The 12,798-nt window shown below is 48.7% G+C and overlaps 1 protein-coding gene across 1 annotated transcript in view; it reads left to right on the top strand.

Moving 5' to 3' along the window:
* Nucleotides 1–291: 291 nt before the first annotated feature.
* Nucleotides 292–12,798, top strand: part of Tmhs (Tetraspan membrane protein in hair cell stereocilia) — a 135,231-nt gene continuing 122,724 nt past the window's right edge. Inside the window, exon 1 of the mRNA XM_084587072.1 lies at nucleotides 292–1,058. Within this exon, the coding sequence (XP_084443198.1) occupies nucleotides 647–1,058 (412 nt within the window). The 5' untranslated portion in view covers nucleotides 292–646. The remainder of the gene's footprint in view (nucleotides 1,059–12,798) is intronic.

Here is a 12,798-nt window from a genome sequence, read left to right as displayed (position 1 = left end):
CGTGCTGCGAGGTTTCGTACCCTCTTCGCCTTTTGGTGGAAAGGAGGGCATATACTATAACCTCCTTGGTCCGCAACCAACAAAAGCGCGAGTAGCAACCGCTGCGGCGGCAGACGTGAACGGAGGAAAGGGTAACTGGCCAAACCAGTCCTCCTGGCAGGTGAGGCTAGCCTCCAGCAGCGATGAGCCGCCATATTGAGGGAGTTTCTCGCCTCCTCGCTTGAGGCGCGCACCTTCTCCCCTTCCTCCTCTTGTGCCGCTCGACGAGCGTAGTGGCGTCGGCGGTGGTGCGTTTAATTCCGAGTGTGCGTTCACTTCGGTGGGGTGTCTCGGTCCCAGCTGTCCGTCTTCACCGTGTCAGCAGTGTTCCATACCGCAGCCGCTGTCAACTGTCCGGTACAAGTACGCCGCGCCTAAAGAACCACCGGGCCTCCTCTTCCTCCTTGTTGACTTGTGCGTGGTGCGGCCGGAGGAGATTCGCCGCTGTCCGGGCTGTGTGCGATGAGGCAGTGGCGGTGAAGGAAGGCGACGACTACGCGCGGTCGTCCCTGAGTGCGGTGCGTGCCACCGGTGACGTGAGGAACGGAGGACGGTGAGCGGCAGCGAGACGGCGGCGCTTAAGCCTAAAGCGGTGGAAGCAGGCGCGATGGAGCCTAAGTACGAGTACGCGAGTGAACTGAACCTGTACCAGGCCAACTACATGCGTAACTCGAAGGCTATCGGCGTTCTGTGGGCCGTGTTCACAATCTGCTTCGCCATCATCAACGTGGTGGTGTTCATACAACCACACTGGCTCGGCGACACCAAGGAATCTCGCGGCACGGGCCACTTCGGCCTGTGGCAGTACTGTCATCTGATCCAGGACGGCCAAGACGTGACATGCCAGGGCCGCCTGGATGACTTCAGTTCGATCCCGTCGGCGGCGTTCCGCGCGGCCACCGTGTTCGTCGGATTATCGGTGGTCATGGTCTTGTTGTGCATCTGCTGCATGCTGCTGTTCTTCGTGTTCCACTCATCGACCGTGTTCCACATCTGTGGCTGGATGCAGGTCTTCTGCGGTGAGTACGCGTGCCCGTGACGACGGGCCATGACTTGAAGCATGCGAGATCAAAAGCTGCCAGATGCGTTTTGGTGTGTGTACATTACGCTCTGTACACACACCGACTAGTAGGAGTTAGACTGGCAAACTCGCATTCTTCATTGGAAGTGTGGCTGGAGCATAGTGTGTACAGTCCTAGTACGCCTTTAGGATAACGTGCCATGGACTTCTCTACTATGGCCACTTTCTCGAAGAAGACGACCTTCTGGAATAAAACAAATGTACTTGGCTCTTTGGGAAAAGTTTGAACTGAATCATAGATATCTTAAAAAGACGTATAAGCTGCTGACATCTCTCGCCGTGTTACCGATCAGTATTGTTCACTATGCCTGCGTGATGCCCATTCATCTACTTCCTCCCCTTGTCAAATACATAATTTGATTGTCACCAAGTTTTGTGCATGCGCGCGTATGTGAAAATGCATATCGGTGGGCGTAGAGGTGAAATGCAGATTTCTAAGAAGTCGAGGATTAAAATTCTGCACGATCATGTTAAAACTGTTCTGTAAAAACGAATGCGGACAATTATCGTTATTTCATCAATACACAGTCGCCATTTATGTCCATGTTTTTTGCAGAGAGCTTCAAAGAAACTGTAATAGAAAACTAGGCACACATGATATATGACATATCTGCTGACGACTATGCAGCATCCCGAAGTCCTCCTTACTTAATCTGGCTTAAGACCCCATAAGTACGTACCTAACGTAGTCGTTGTGACGTTTTGGATAAACAATCCACACCTATAAATGCTCACTATCTGCGTTTTTCCTTTTCTACGCAAGGAAAGCGATCAATGTTAATAGCGTTCTCGTAATGGTGTTCTACGGCCAAACTCTATTAAGATTAGCGCCACATTATCGGCCCATACAGGAGCCTGGGAATAATAATAATAATAATTGGTCCACAGGAAGGGAACGGCGCAGTATCTGTCACACTTGTTTCTGTGGACACCGGAACTGCGCCGAGCCTGGGAATTGCCGGTTCCAAATTCAAATCCTCTTTATTTCCAACCTACAAGTTGGGGATCCCCGAGGCAGAAAGCTGTCACAGGTAGCTTGACTGGGCCCGGGGACCTACAGGCAGCATCACGCAGTGGATTTCAGAGCACAATCAAAAATGGATATGAACATGAGCAAAAGCAGTGCTTACACTTCCTAAAGAATTATACAAACAGCGGATATCAAAAATGAATTATAAACATGAAGCTTATACAAATAGCAAATGCAGTGTTTACACTTCCTCGAGAGTTATACAATAATATTTCAATATACTATATATATCATTTCAATACGTTTTTTAAAAAAGCAATGGTTCAGAGAGAGAGAGGAAATTTGTTTCTTGACCCTAGTCCGATTACAATACACATTTACAGTAGTGCATTTGTTAGTGTCCTCACTGACGTTTGGAAAAGGAAACGAATATTAAACACTAAATTTTATTGTCATCGTGAAAGCATGAGCCACTGAGAAGACAGTCATAAAATATCACAAGAATTACACTGGCCGAAATGGGGTAATGCAGATTAGGGCATAACCCCTGGTAGAAGCTTGGCCAGCGTCACGACGCATTAAACCGTCGGTTGCCGGCATTTCATTGAAGTTATACCTACCTACCTAGAACTACACTAGGGCAATAATTATGAATCCAAAATCAATATCAGTTCAGTTCAGTCGTTCCGTCGTGTCCGACACTTCGTGACCCTATGGACCATGCCACACCACGCTTTCCGGTCTCTCGCTATCTTCCTAACATCACATAACTTCATCTGCAGCGCCTCGAGGATGCCATCTAACCATCGCGTTCGCTGCCTACCCCTTCTCCGGCGACCCTCAATCTTTCCCAGCATCAAATCTTTCTCCAGCGACTTTTACAGCGCACTTAATAATTCGTGCTGACTTCATCAATGGCGGTATTTCAACGTATCGCTATTATAGGCTGCACTGCATAAAATATACATACTGTGGCGCTAAAATAGAGGCCAATATATTTTCCCTGGCTAAAAGTAGGTTCACATTTTCTCACAGTGGCAAAGCTCAGCAGGGAATTCGTTCCAAAAAACACTCGTGTAGGTTACGTTCTCGAAATATAGCATCACTAACAACACTGTATTTCTATGACAACTAAGCGAAGAGGTTCCAATACTACAGCATTGCAAATTCAAGCCTAGCAGCGGGGTTTGTATTGCGTCAAGATGTCATACCGCCAAGCCTCTCATCGAACACTGACGTTCTGTCTTCCCTTTCAGTTTCTGAGGACTCTAATGTAACTGCTTTTGAATTACCCGCAGTCCAAGTTTTCCTCATTGCCGAAGCACTTTGCCGTCAGCGCTTGTGTTTTGCAGCTGTTGCATCGCCTCCAGCGTCCTGCGTTGCAAAATTAGCCATCCCTTCGAATAGTTACTTTCTGGCGTTGCTCGTTTCGAGGAGTATCTCAAAGGAATTGCGAGAACAAAAAACAGCTGTTGAAAGCCAGATAGCTCGCGCAGTGCACTTGCATACCTACACCTCTTTTACTCAGCTTTGACGTAGCACACCTGAATAAGGCAAAACTGAAAGTATAAGAAACCAATGAAAGACAAAAGAGGCAGCGTCTGTCGCACTGGAGGGGAGCATCGATCCGGTTTGCAGGTTTTCCGTGTTCTTACGCGACCGCGCGAGCTCACACACGCAGCAAATGCTGCTGCAGACTGCGTGGTGATTACGTCCTGGTGTGCGCGCGCCCCTCTGGTGGTGGTCGCCGTTCAAGGCCGCTGTCCCAAATGCGTCGCCGGCAACAAACTGCACGCCCGATGACCTCACGCGCCGCCGCGTTCTTCGTTTTCCTCGCGCAACGACCCTTCGTCTCTCTCGCGCTTTGTTCCTGACTCGTGTTCCGCACGATTCATCACACAGAGATTTGCGGAGGCTGTAACGGGTCGCCGCGCTCATACGTCAGCATGCCCTTTTAGTGGCCGTGCAAAGAGCGTGGAAAGCTTAAATTGTTATGTGGTTACGTATATGCACTCGTACGGCGAAACTGCGCTTCGGTAATCGTACAGAATTGCATAAAGCACTGATTTTGAGGTCGCAGGACTCAGAATGCCGAATCACTGCACTTCACCAGTAAAGTGTGGGGTTTGAACTATCTGAAGAAAAGATCATCCTTTATTGTCAGCTCTTGGATATAGCTGACTGCAAAGCTGGCTCCCATTCCGCGGAAGTACTGAGAGACGGGGGTTACAGTAGGCTGTAGGTTGACATCAGATATGAATATTATATTAGATTTTCACGGCATATAATGTTATGCGATATTAGAACTTTTACGTCCAATGTGTTATACAATGAATACTCATCAACGCTCCATGACCCCTGTGTTTCCGTCAGGGCGCCAGAGCATTTCGACTGAGTGCGAAAATAGAGCGGACTCAACATTGAAGCCTTCTACGTACGTCATGTATAATGTTTACTGCCTTCAGTGATGAGTGGAATGCATTTCAGCAGACGTATTCGCTTTGTTGAGTCTATACATTCCTATTCGGGAGTGAACCATGCTTTGTAGCATTTATACGCCGCATAGAAAGCTTGCCATCAAATACATGCAGTCATTTGATATTGAAGACGCGCATGCTTACAGATGCGAACGACCTCTGCGGATTCTTCCGCGAACGCACATGCTTTACGCTCAGCTTTGTGAAAGCTAAGAATACATTTGCTGCGAGCGAGCTGACCGCCTTTCCCCACACAACACAGCACGAACGAATCCCGCCTACATTAACAACTCGATCATCTTGGATGCATGAAAATGGAATAGGCTCCTCTTTTAACGCCAGACAGGAATGCCATACCACACATTCAGCTCATCTCTAGCGCCTGTCCGCCCCTTTGTAATTGTTTTTCTTATATATATGCAGCAGTCACGTTTATTTTTTATTTTTTTCTGCCTTGGCCCTATTTGAACCATCCGTGACGGCGAAAATGATGAAGCTGATGCCATTGTTTCTTCTTTTTTTATGAATTCTTATTCGAGTGACGTTATCCCCTTTAAATACTGAATATGCAAGGGAAAAAAAAAAGCGAGAGAAAAGTGCATTATCCGCGCTGTGAGAACTGAGCGAAGAGGAAGGACCGCGGCGGCAACGAGAGCTCGTCATCGGAAGGAGCGCGTTTTTGAGGCGAAACCGCGCGCACGGGAGAGAGAGAGATGTAGGCCAGCCGACGCCAAACGACGTGCTTGCCACGAATCCCTCCCTCCTCCTCCTCCTCCGGTCGGCGGAGCATCGCTAATGTAGATTCCCTTTTATGAGCATTGCCGGACTGCGTACTGCACGAGATAGACAAAAGCGTGTCTTTTGCGGCGTTAACGTTTGCGAATGTACTTGACAGCTGTTTGCAACCATGAAAGTTCAATGCATATAAGAGGTGTATATACTTCTGCACTTTAACAAACAAAACAAAATATTGGTATCGGAGCCTTTTCTATGTGCTTTGTTTTCCTGAGCGTGGTCAAGGGAACTAAGATAACCGCAGTCTGCTGACCGGTGTTTCGACAACAGGACATGTCTTCGCCTACCGAAGGCAATCCCTCCTGCTTAGACGTTGGTAATCAAACTGAACATTCCATCCCTGTCCTTGTTCAATGTTGTGCTTGAGATGTCCTTCGTCCTGTCTTTATTGTACTGCTACCTCTGAGCTGATTCCTGTCTGGGGATACCATTAGACCCTTCTATAGAGGCTAGGTATTTATGCTGTTGTACGTAGTGCGGGCGTTACACTCTTTTGGAAGGCAAAGAAATGCGACAACGCAAAAAGTGTGAATCTGAGGAGCCAGATATGCCTCCTTGAGAAGAATAAGTCTTAATTTTCAGAAAGTATAAACATATATTCTTTCATCAAATTATCAGCCAGTGGGACACTCTTGCCTCTTCTACAGATGTTTTTTCAAAGGCTAAAATCCCACGAGGGATGTGCCATATACCAGAAGGTCTGAACAAGTGGTTTTGTTGTTGTTGTTTTCACAACGAGAAGTTGTTTACCTGTGCAATTTCTAGGCATTTCGTAAGGAGGAGGAAAAAGCTTTAATTAAATCAATGTGGACACTCCCAGGAGCTCTCCGGCTGTTCCTTCTAGCTTAGCCCGCTTGACCAGCTGTAACTGATCTGCTGGTTGCGTGGCTAGAAGGGCGGCCTCCCAGGAGGAGGGGGTGGGGTTTTTGATGGGAGGAACATGAACGGGATGTGGGTATTCCCAGAAGTAATGGTAGAGGGTGGGTGGGGTGGCGTTGCATGTGGTGCAGTTTGGTGGGAAGTCCGTGGGATGAAAGATGTGGGCAATTTGAGGAGATGGGTTGTCGCCAGTACGTGCTGTCGATATGAGAGAGAGTGTGATGTGGTGGCGGGTACGTGACATGGCAGCGGCGATAGTGGTGAACAGTTGTAGTGTAGTCAAGAGGTTCGATGAGGGTGTATAATGAAGGTTTGGGGAGGCCATCCACCGGCGCAAGCTCAGTTATCGGGCAAACGCATGAGCGCGCTCATTTCCGAAGATGTCCTCGTGCCTAGGTACCCATGTGATGGTGATGTGATCGAGAGGGGTAGGTATAGAATAGATAATATTCTTGCACATGAGTGTGGGAGGGTTCCTCGTAAGATCTTATGTCGTAAGATCGCACCATACCAGACAGCATATTCGCAGTTCCCCCTTGATGTCTTGCAGTTTTCTCCTATTCAGTGTCAATTATGAACCTCGTTCCTTTTCCATGGCGCAGGAGAAACCTTAAATGCAAATTTTCGCTCAGCATCGAAATGTTAAACCGCTTCCATGAACTGTCGCCTCAGAATTAAATGTGATGGCCAAGGAAGCTGGACTCGTACTCACTGACTTAGAGTGTGAACATAAAAGAACGTGATTCCGCATAAGAATGTCGAGTTCGAAAGTGTGCGCTATATTCTTATGTGTCCAGGTTGTAGCAGTCAGTCGGCACAAACTGGAGTAATTATTCCAGCTTCGCCGCTCTCGCTCTTACTTGACCCATGAAGTGCCACCAAGAGTCGTTCCCTTCGAACTAATAACTGAAGCCTGTGCGTTTCATGGACAAACTGTTTACGCGATGTGCGCACACGAAACAAGAGAAAATTTCCGCTCCGACTCGCCACCGAATCAACTATAGCATTAAATTCACCGACTGAAACGTGCACATTTCTGCACACTTCAAAAGTATTTCGGTGAATTGATTTGCATGACAGTGCTGCTACTTCTATACTCGCATTTCCTAGATGTTTATTCATGACTGCACAAAAATGGAATGTAGTGATCGAACGCTTCGTTTTATAATCGATACACATCTGTTCGGTTACGTTAAAGCACCACCTCCGTTTTTAGTTATATTTCCTTTCTGCGAGTGAGATTTGAAAAGGGATAGGCGTCTTCTTTGGCATTGTTACCTTCGCGTTCCATTGTCACGTCCTTGTAACCGACTTTCACGATACGCGAAGCTTCCTCAAACAGAACTCTTCATTGCGGAGGTCGCCAGGCCTTCGAGGTTCCCGATGGTCCCAGCGAGTTGCCGTCGGCGGGCGCCAACAGGCCTATGCGGCGCCTGTGCCTGTCAAGTTCAGGTCGTCTTCATAGCCTTACACCGCCTCGTTCACTCGCCCCTTCTCGATCCGAGTCGCGGCGTGCCGAAAGACTGCTGGCGCTCGCCGACAGCGATCGCCTAAGAAGCCGGCGACGTTTGATTGATTCGTTTGTCACGACGGTTCCTGGATGCGATGACTGCCTGACCCTGATCGGTCGCTTCCCTCTCGAGGCGAGTGTGCATGGAAGCGAATGTGATACAGAGCAGCGCTCTGCGGCCGTGGACCTAGTTGTAGCTATTCTCAGCACTTCCTATACACAGACGAAGCTGTTTTTTGGATGATGGTTTCTTTGTAGCGAACAACGCTATTTTATCAGAACGGGTTGAATTGCACTGGGCTTCCAAAAAAAAAAAAGAAAGAAGAAAATTCTCGATTCACACGATTACCTACATCTGTTTTCCAAAGAACCAGTCCATTCTTTTCTTTTTTTTTTTTGTCTTTTTGCTAGGCCTCAAACCTGCGATTATACTGATTTTGGCTCTTGCAAGTAAGAAGCGTAAGATAAAGGGGTCTAGCTAAATGAAGATTTTTTTTTTTCGTTTGAAAAGGCAGAATAAAACGAGTGTTCGTTCAGCAGCTAAGAAACGAGGATTTCGGTAGCCAGCACTAAAGCATTCCCATTAGAGTAGCAGGTCAGATTTGAATTATTCCGGCCAACCTTTCTGCCTTTTCCTTTCAATAAATCAATCAATCTATCTATCTTCCCATTAGCTCCTGTTTCTCGAAGCCTGTACAGCCGATGTCCATGCAATATGCCCAAATCATGGTGATGTGCGGTAATTCAGGTCGCTGAATTGATACTTTTGCATAACATTTCGCGAAATAATTGTACCTTTTTTGGTAATCTGCAGTAGTCTGTTTACGCTTCTGATTAGATAATTTTCCAATATTTCAATGTACTAGACAAAATAACTGTCTTGTACAGCTTTACGATGAGGTAGCGCTCACTGAGCACTACCTCATCGTAAAGCTGATGTAGTATACAGAGAATCTCATTGTCCTCCCTTCGGGTTTGGATGGCTTCAGCAGCTGGAAGAGCCACAAAGGACGGTCAAAACCTGATTGTTGTTTTTATTTGCGTATTAGAAAAGATTAGCCATGTTTATTATACAATACCTACCCAGTATTATCACACTGTAGAACGCATCCAAACCGTTGGATGTCTTTCAGAGATTGTGTGTGCCGTGTACATCTGTGAACGCGCCATTCACGCCTCCTGTTCTCTCGACTACAGAATTAATCAGTTCAGCACCGCTGATATCGTTAAAGGCGAGAAGGTAAACCTGTGTTTTATTTTCTTTTTAGCTCGTAACCTAAACGATAAACGTCGAAACAAGAAACAAGGCCGTACGATATACCTGTCACGAGCAGCTTTAGAAATTGCGGAAGGGACGACCTCGTTTACTGCGCATGCCGCATCCTTTTTCATCCCACGCACCTCACCATCTTCGATGTCGTCAGAACTGTCAGCGCCGAAAATTAAACCCTCGTAATGTCGATCACTGACCCCCGACACCATCCTATCAGTACGGTCGCTTCATCATGCCTACATCCATACATCGACTAAGCCTGAGCTCGCCCTGGCACATCCTGTCATCGGTCACACTGCGTTAGCCACAAAACGAAACACCGCACCCAGACACACGCAAAGAAAAGGAAAAGTAGGAGGATGAGCACACGTACCTGCGGCAGCACCGCCGGGTACCAGAGACGAATTAACGGCAAAATGTAAAAACAAGAGGTTCTAAAAAAAAGATGTCATTCACACGAAACCTTGATTAAGATGAAGGCTTCGCAGCGCCGCGTCTTCCCAGCTAGCGGAAACTCTTTGGCGCGCCGCACCTTCCCGCTCGTATGCGCAGGACGTCGTATTCGTCGTTCTCCCCAGATTAAAGGCTGAGGTGTGGACGCATCAGAGCATGCGTCACTCGTTATTTGTTTTCGTTTTTGTTTATCTCCCACTTGTCTACGCGGTCCTGTATCTACGCAATCTCGACAACATGACATCACCGCCGACAGTGTGCCGCACTTTCACCCTCCATAAATGCACGGGGCTTGTGCCTTACAGTTGCCTCTCGCTCTCCCGCGTTCTTTCACGTCGCGCACACTACTGAGTCTCATCACGGCGCACTCCGTGGCCCGCGTACCGGTTTCCCCCAGCAATTTGAATTTCAAACACCCCGCTGAGCGGACGACGCGTTGGATGAACGAGCGTGGGAGCGCGCCTCCCAGAGCCGCTCACTGATTGCGCCGGGCCCGCTCCCAGTAATCTATCTATGCAGCGCCGCGTGGACACGCGGCGCACCCTCGGAAGCATCGAAAGCACAGAGGCCGGGCAGGCCGCGGTCAACCGGAAGTTACCGGAAGTTACTTCCTACCTCGGGTCGCTCGCTTTCGAGCAGCGGGAAATTGGGGTCACCGCGAGGGTTAATAGCTGTAGGAGGGGATACTTGCATGGCCTGGGAACTGCCCGGGTATCATATCGAGGAGTGGATACGGTAGCCACTGATTATTAGGTGTGGCTAGCTTGTAGGCGTTTTGTTGGCGCGGCGTAGGAAAGGAGTACAGGAAGTCGACCTATGCGAGTATATATCAGCTTGAAAGATAGTGAACAGCAAGTTGCGCAAGGCGCGAAAGATATTAACAACTACGGGTCTATAGCGATTACTTGCTCATACAAGCTGATAGGTAATAACGCACTCTGAACAGAAATAGTTCACTCGTAAATCGTCAAAGAATAAAATGTACTACGCTCCAAAGTATATATGCCCTTCAAGACCAAAACATGCAGGTGTGTATTTGTTCATCTAGTTGTCACAGTTTCAGCGCACCCCAAGGAACCTCGATTTCCTCTATAGCGTGTATTTCAGCAGAAATCACTGGTTGTACCTCGCAACCAACTATGCACACAGAAGACCACCGCGGCCGATGTTTAGAATTGTACAAAGTCATCATCAGCCGTGCGGAATATTGCCACAGTTGGAGTTCGAGATGGACAAGGGCGAGGACGTTCACTGTGCTTGCCGGCCAGTGTACTAAACCCCCAGGTAGCGCATCGCATCTGTTGCATCTGACACACTGCATATCCGAGCGGTTAAGTCGTTAACGGACTCCACGCCACACTCCTCCTTTGCTATCGCGCTCTTTTCTCGTGCGAGCGCATAAGAGGAGGATCGCATTATGAAGTATTCAAAGAGGCTCCGGAGGTCACGGCGTGCTTTATGCACCCCCCCCCCCCCTCCCATGAACACAACTGTATCAAAAAGATCTTTCTGGGTCGACCGGCGGTCGCGAGCAAAGTAGTACGGCGTGCGTGTGTGTGTATAGTAAGCACCTCGTAGACACACTCGGAGGCCCCCTAACACGACGTCCGCCTAGTTTTCAGTGCACAACAGTGTCCACTAGCGGAGTGAGAAAGGACGAAAGACGCACGGAGCGTCAAGGAGCAAAGTGCGAGTAGTTACTGCAAGGCGTTCTAAAGTAAAGCAAAACACAAATAAGAGACGCAACGGAGCGTGCGAAAAGGCTGTTGGCACCGCTGAGAAGCGCGCGGCGCGGGCGGGCCGAGAAGCGGCAAAGGCGGCTTTGGTCGGGGCCAATTGTCACGCGCGCGCCGTTCCTAACGATGGGGCGAGGAACGGGACTCGTGACGAACCGACCGGCTCCTTCCCTCCGGGCGAACGGGGCTTCCTGCAGCATCTTGCTGCCGAGGACTGTTCGATCGTATCGCCATCGCCTCCTCCAGCTGAGCAACGCAGCGTCGGCAACACCACCGCCGGCGACCGGCGAGAGATCGCGCGGCTGACCTAGAACTTCGACAGACTGTTTACAGTATTGGCGCGCCGCGGCCTCACATACAGCTAGCCAGCCGCCCTATATCGGCCCACCCCACTCCTTGGCGCGGTTCGCGGACGGCCCAAGAAGCCAAGCTTAGCGACAAGAAGGAAGAGAAATCTGAATCTATCTGGAAGGCCGCGTGCATGCTCTTGAGAATTATGTTGCACGTATACATATGCGTCGTGTGTCGAGGAACAGCGCGGTATCTGTCTCTTCTTTCCTGGAGTCCAGGCGCGTGCGCTGCGTTGCGGTGTTTTGAGAAGGGAGCAAAGGGGAAGATGGGGGGAGTTACAAGACAGGTGTCTGTCGCGCGTCGCGGGAAAGTTGTGCTTATGCGGCGTCGACGAATAGAGGATGGCATGGTTGGAGGAATACACAGGAGGGAAAACGACGCGCGGCGTGTCCAACGCTGAACACACTTATATGGACGAGAACTGGGTCCCCCTGTCTTCGTAGGGTGACGGTAATATGCACACGGCTAGAATGCATACTATGGTTCGGCTTTTCCTCTATGGTTAGTTTGGAGGAGCGAGGCGTGCTTTGAGGTTGCGGCGCAGACGTTTAAAGGGCGCTCAGTGCTGGTCGCCGAAAGGTAGTTGAGTCTTTGAAGTCAAAGGACTGGCGAAACCTCGAGCGGTCGGGCAGTAAAACGCATATCAAAAGTAGAAGAAACGCCGATCGAAGCTTTTTGTTAAAAATTAGACCTTTAGGTGCTTCCGTACGGAAGCCAACACGTCAACATTTTTAATAACGACCTGTAGTTGATGTTGTTTTTCCGGTAAACATTATGTATGACAGCCAATAGTTATTTATTCTTCGCTGGCTGTAGGTGGCGCAGGCGTGGGAATTTTTATATGTTTTTCTTTGGTTGCCCACCACCTAAATAATGTCCCTGCTCTGCTGTGCTGTGGGCACGTGTCGGCATCGAGCTGCTAGCGATCACTATTGTGGAGCAATGGAAAGTAAGTTTATTCATATCTCGGTATATCGAACGGGAAAGACCCATGGCGCCGTATCTATAGGAAGCCACATGACAAAAGAATGAGCTCTTTCTAACGTATTCAATCGAAAGTGGTGTTCTGTTCAGATGCGATGGTTACAAATTCCGGAGAAGTTTAAAATCTCGTTCGTGCGATCAAGAAAGCTTTCAAAATCCCGCACAGTGTCGTATAGTTTAACTGGTTTAGCCCACTGAGCGTAAAGCCTTTCTTTTGCGATGATCTATCTCTGCGCCTCATATCATTTGC

The sequence above is a fragment of the Amblyomma maculatum genome, chromosome 1 (assembly GCF_055883805.1).
Source record: "Amblyomma maculatum isolate TAMU_Amacu chromosome 1, ASM5588380v1, whole genome shotgun sequence".
NCBI lineage: Eukaryota > Metazoa > Arthropoda > Arachnida > Ixodida > Ixodidae > Amblyomma > Amblyomma maculatum.
The sequence above is the reverse complement of the archived record's forward strand: the minus strand, read 5'-3'. Positions and strand labels throughout refer to the sequence as shown.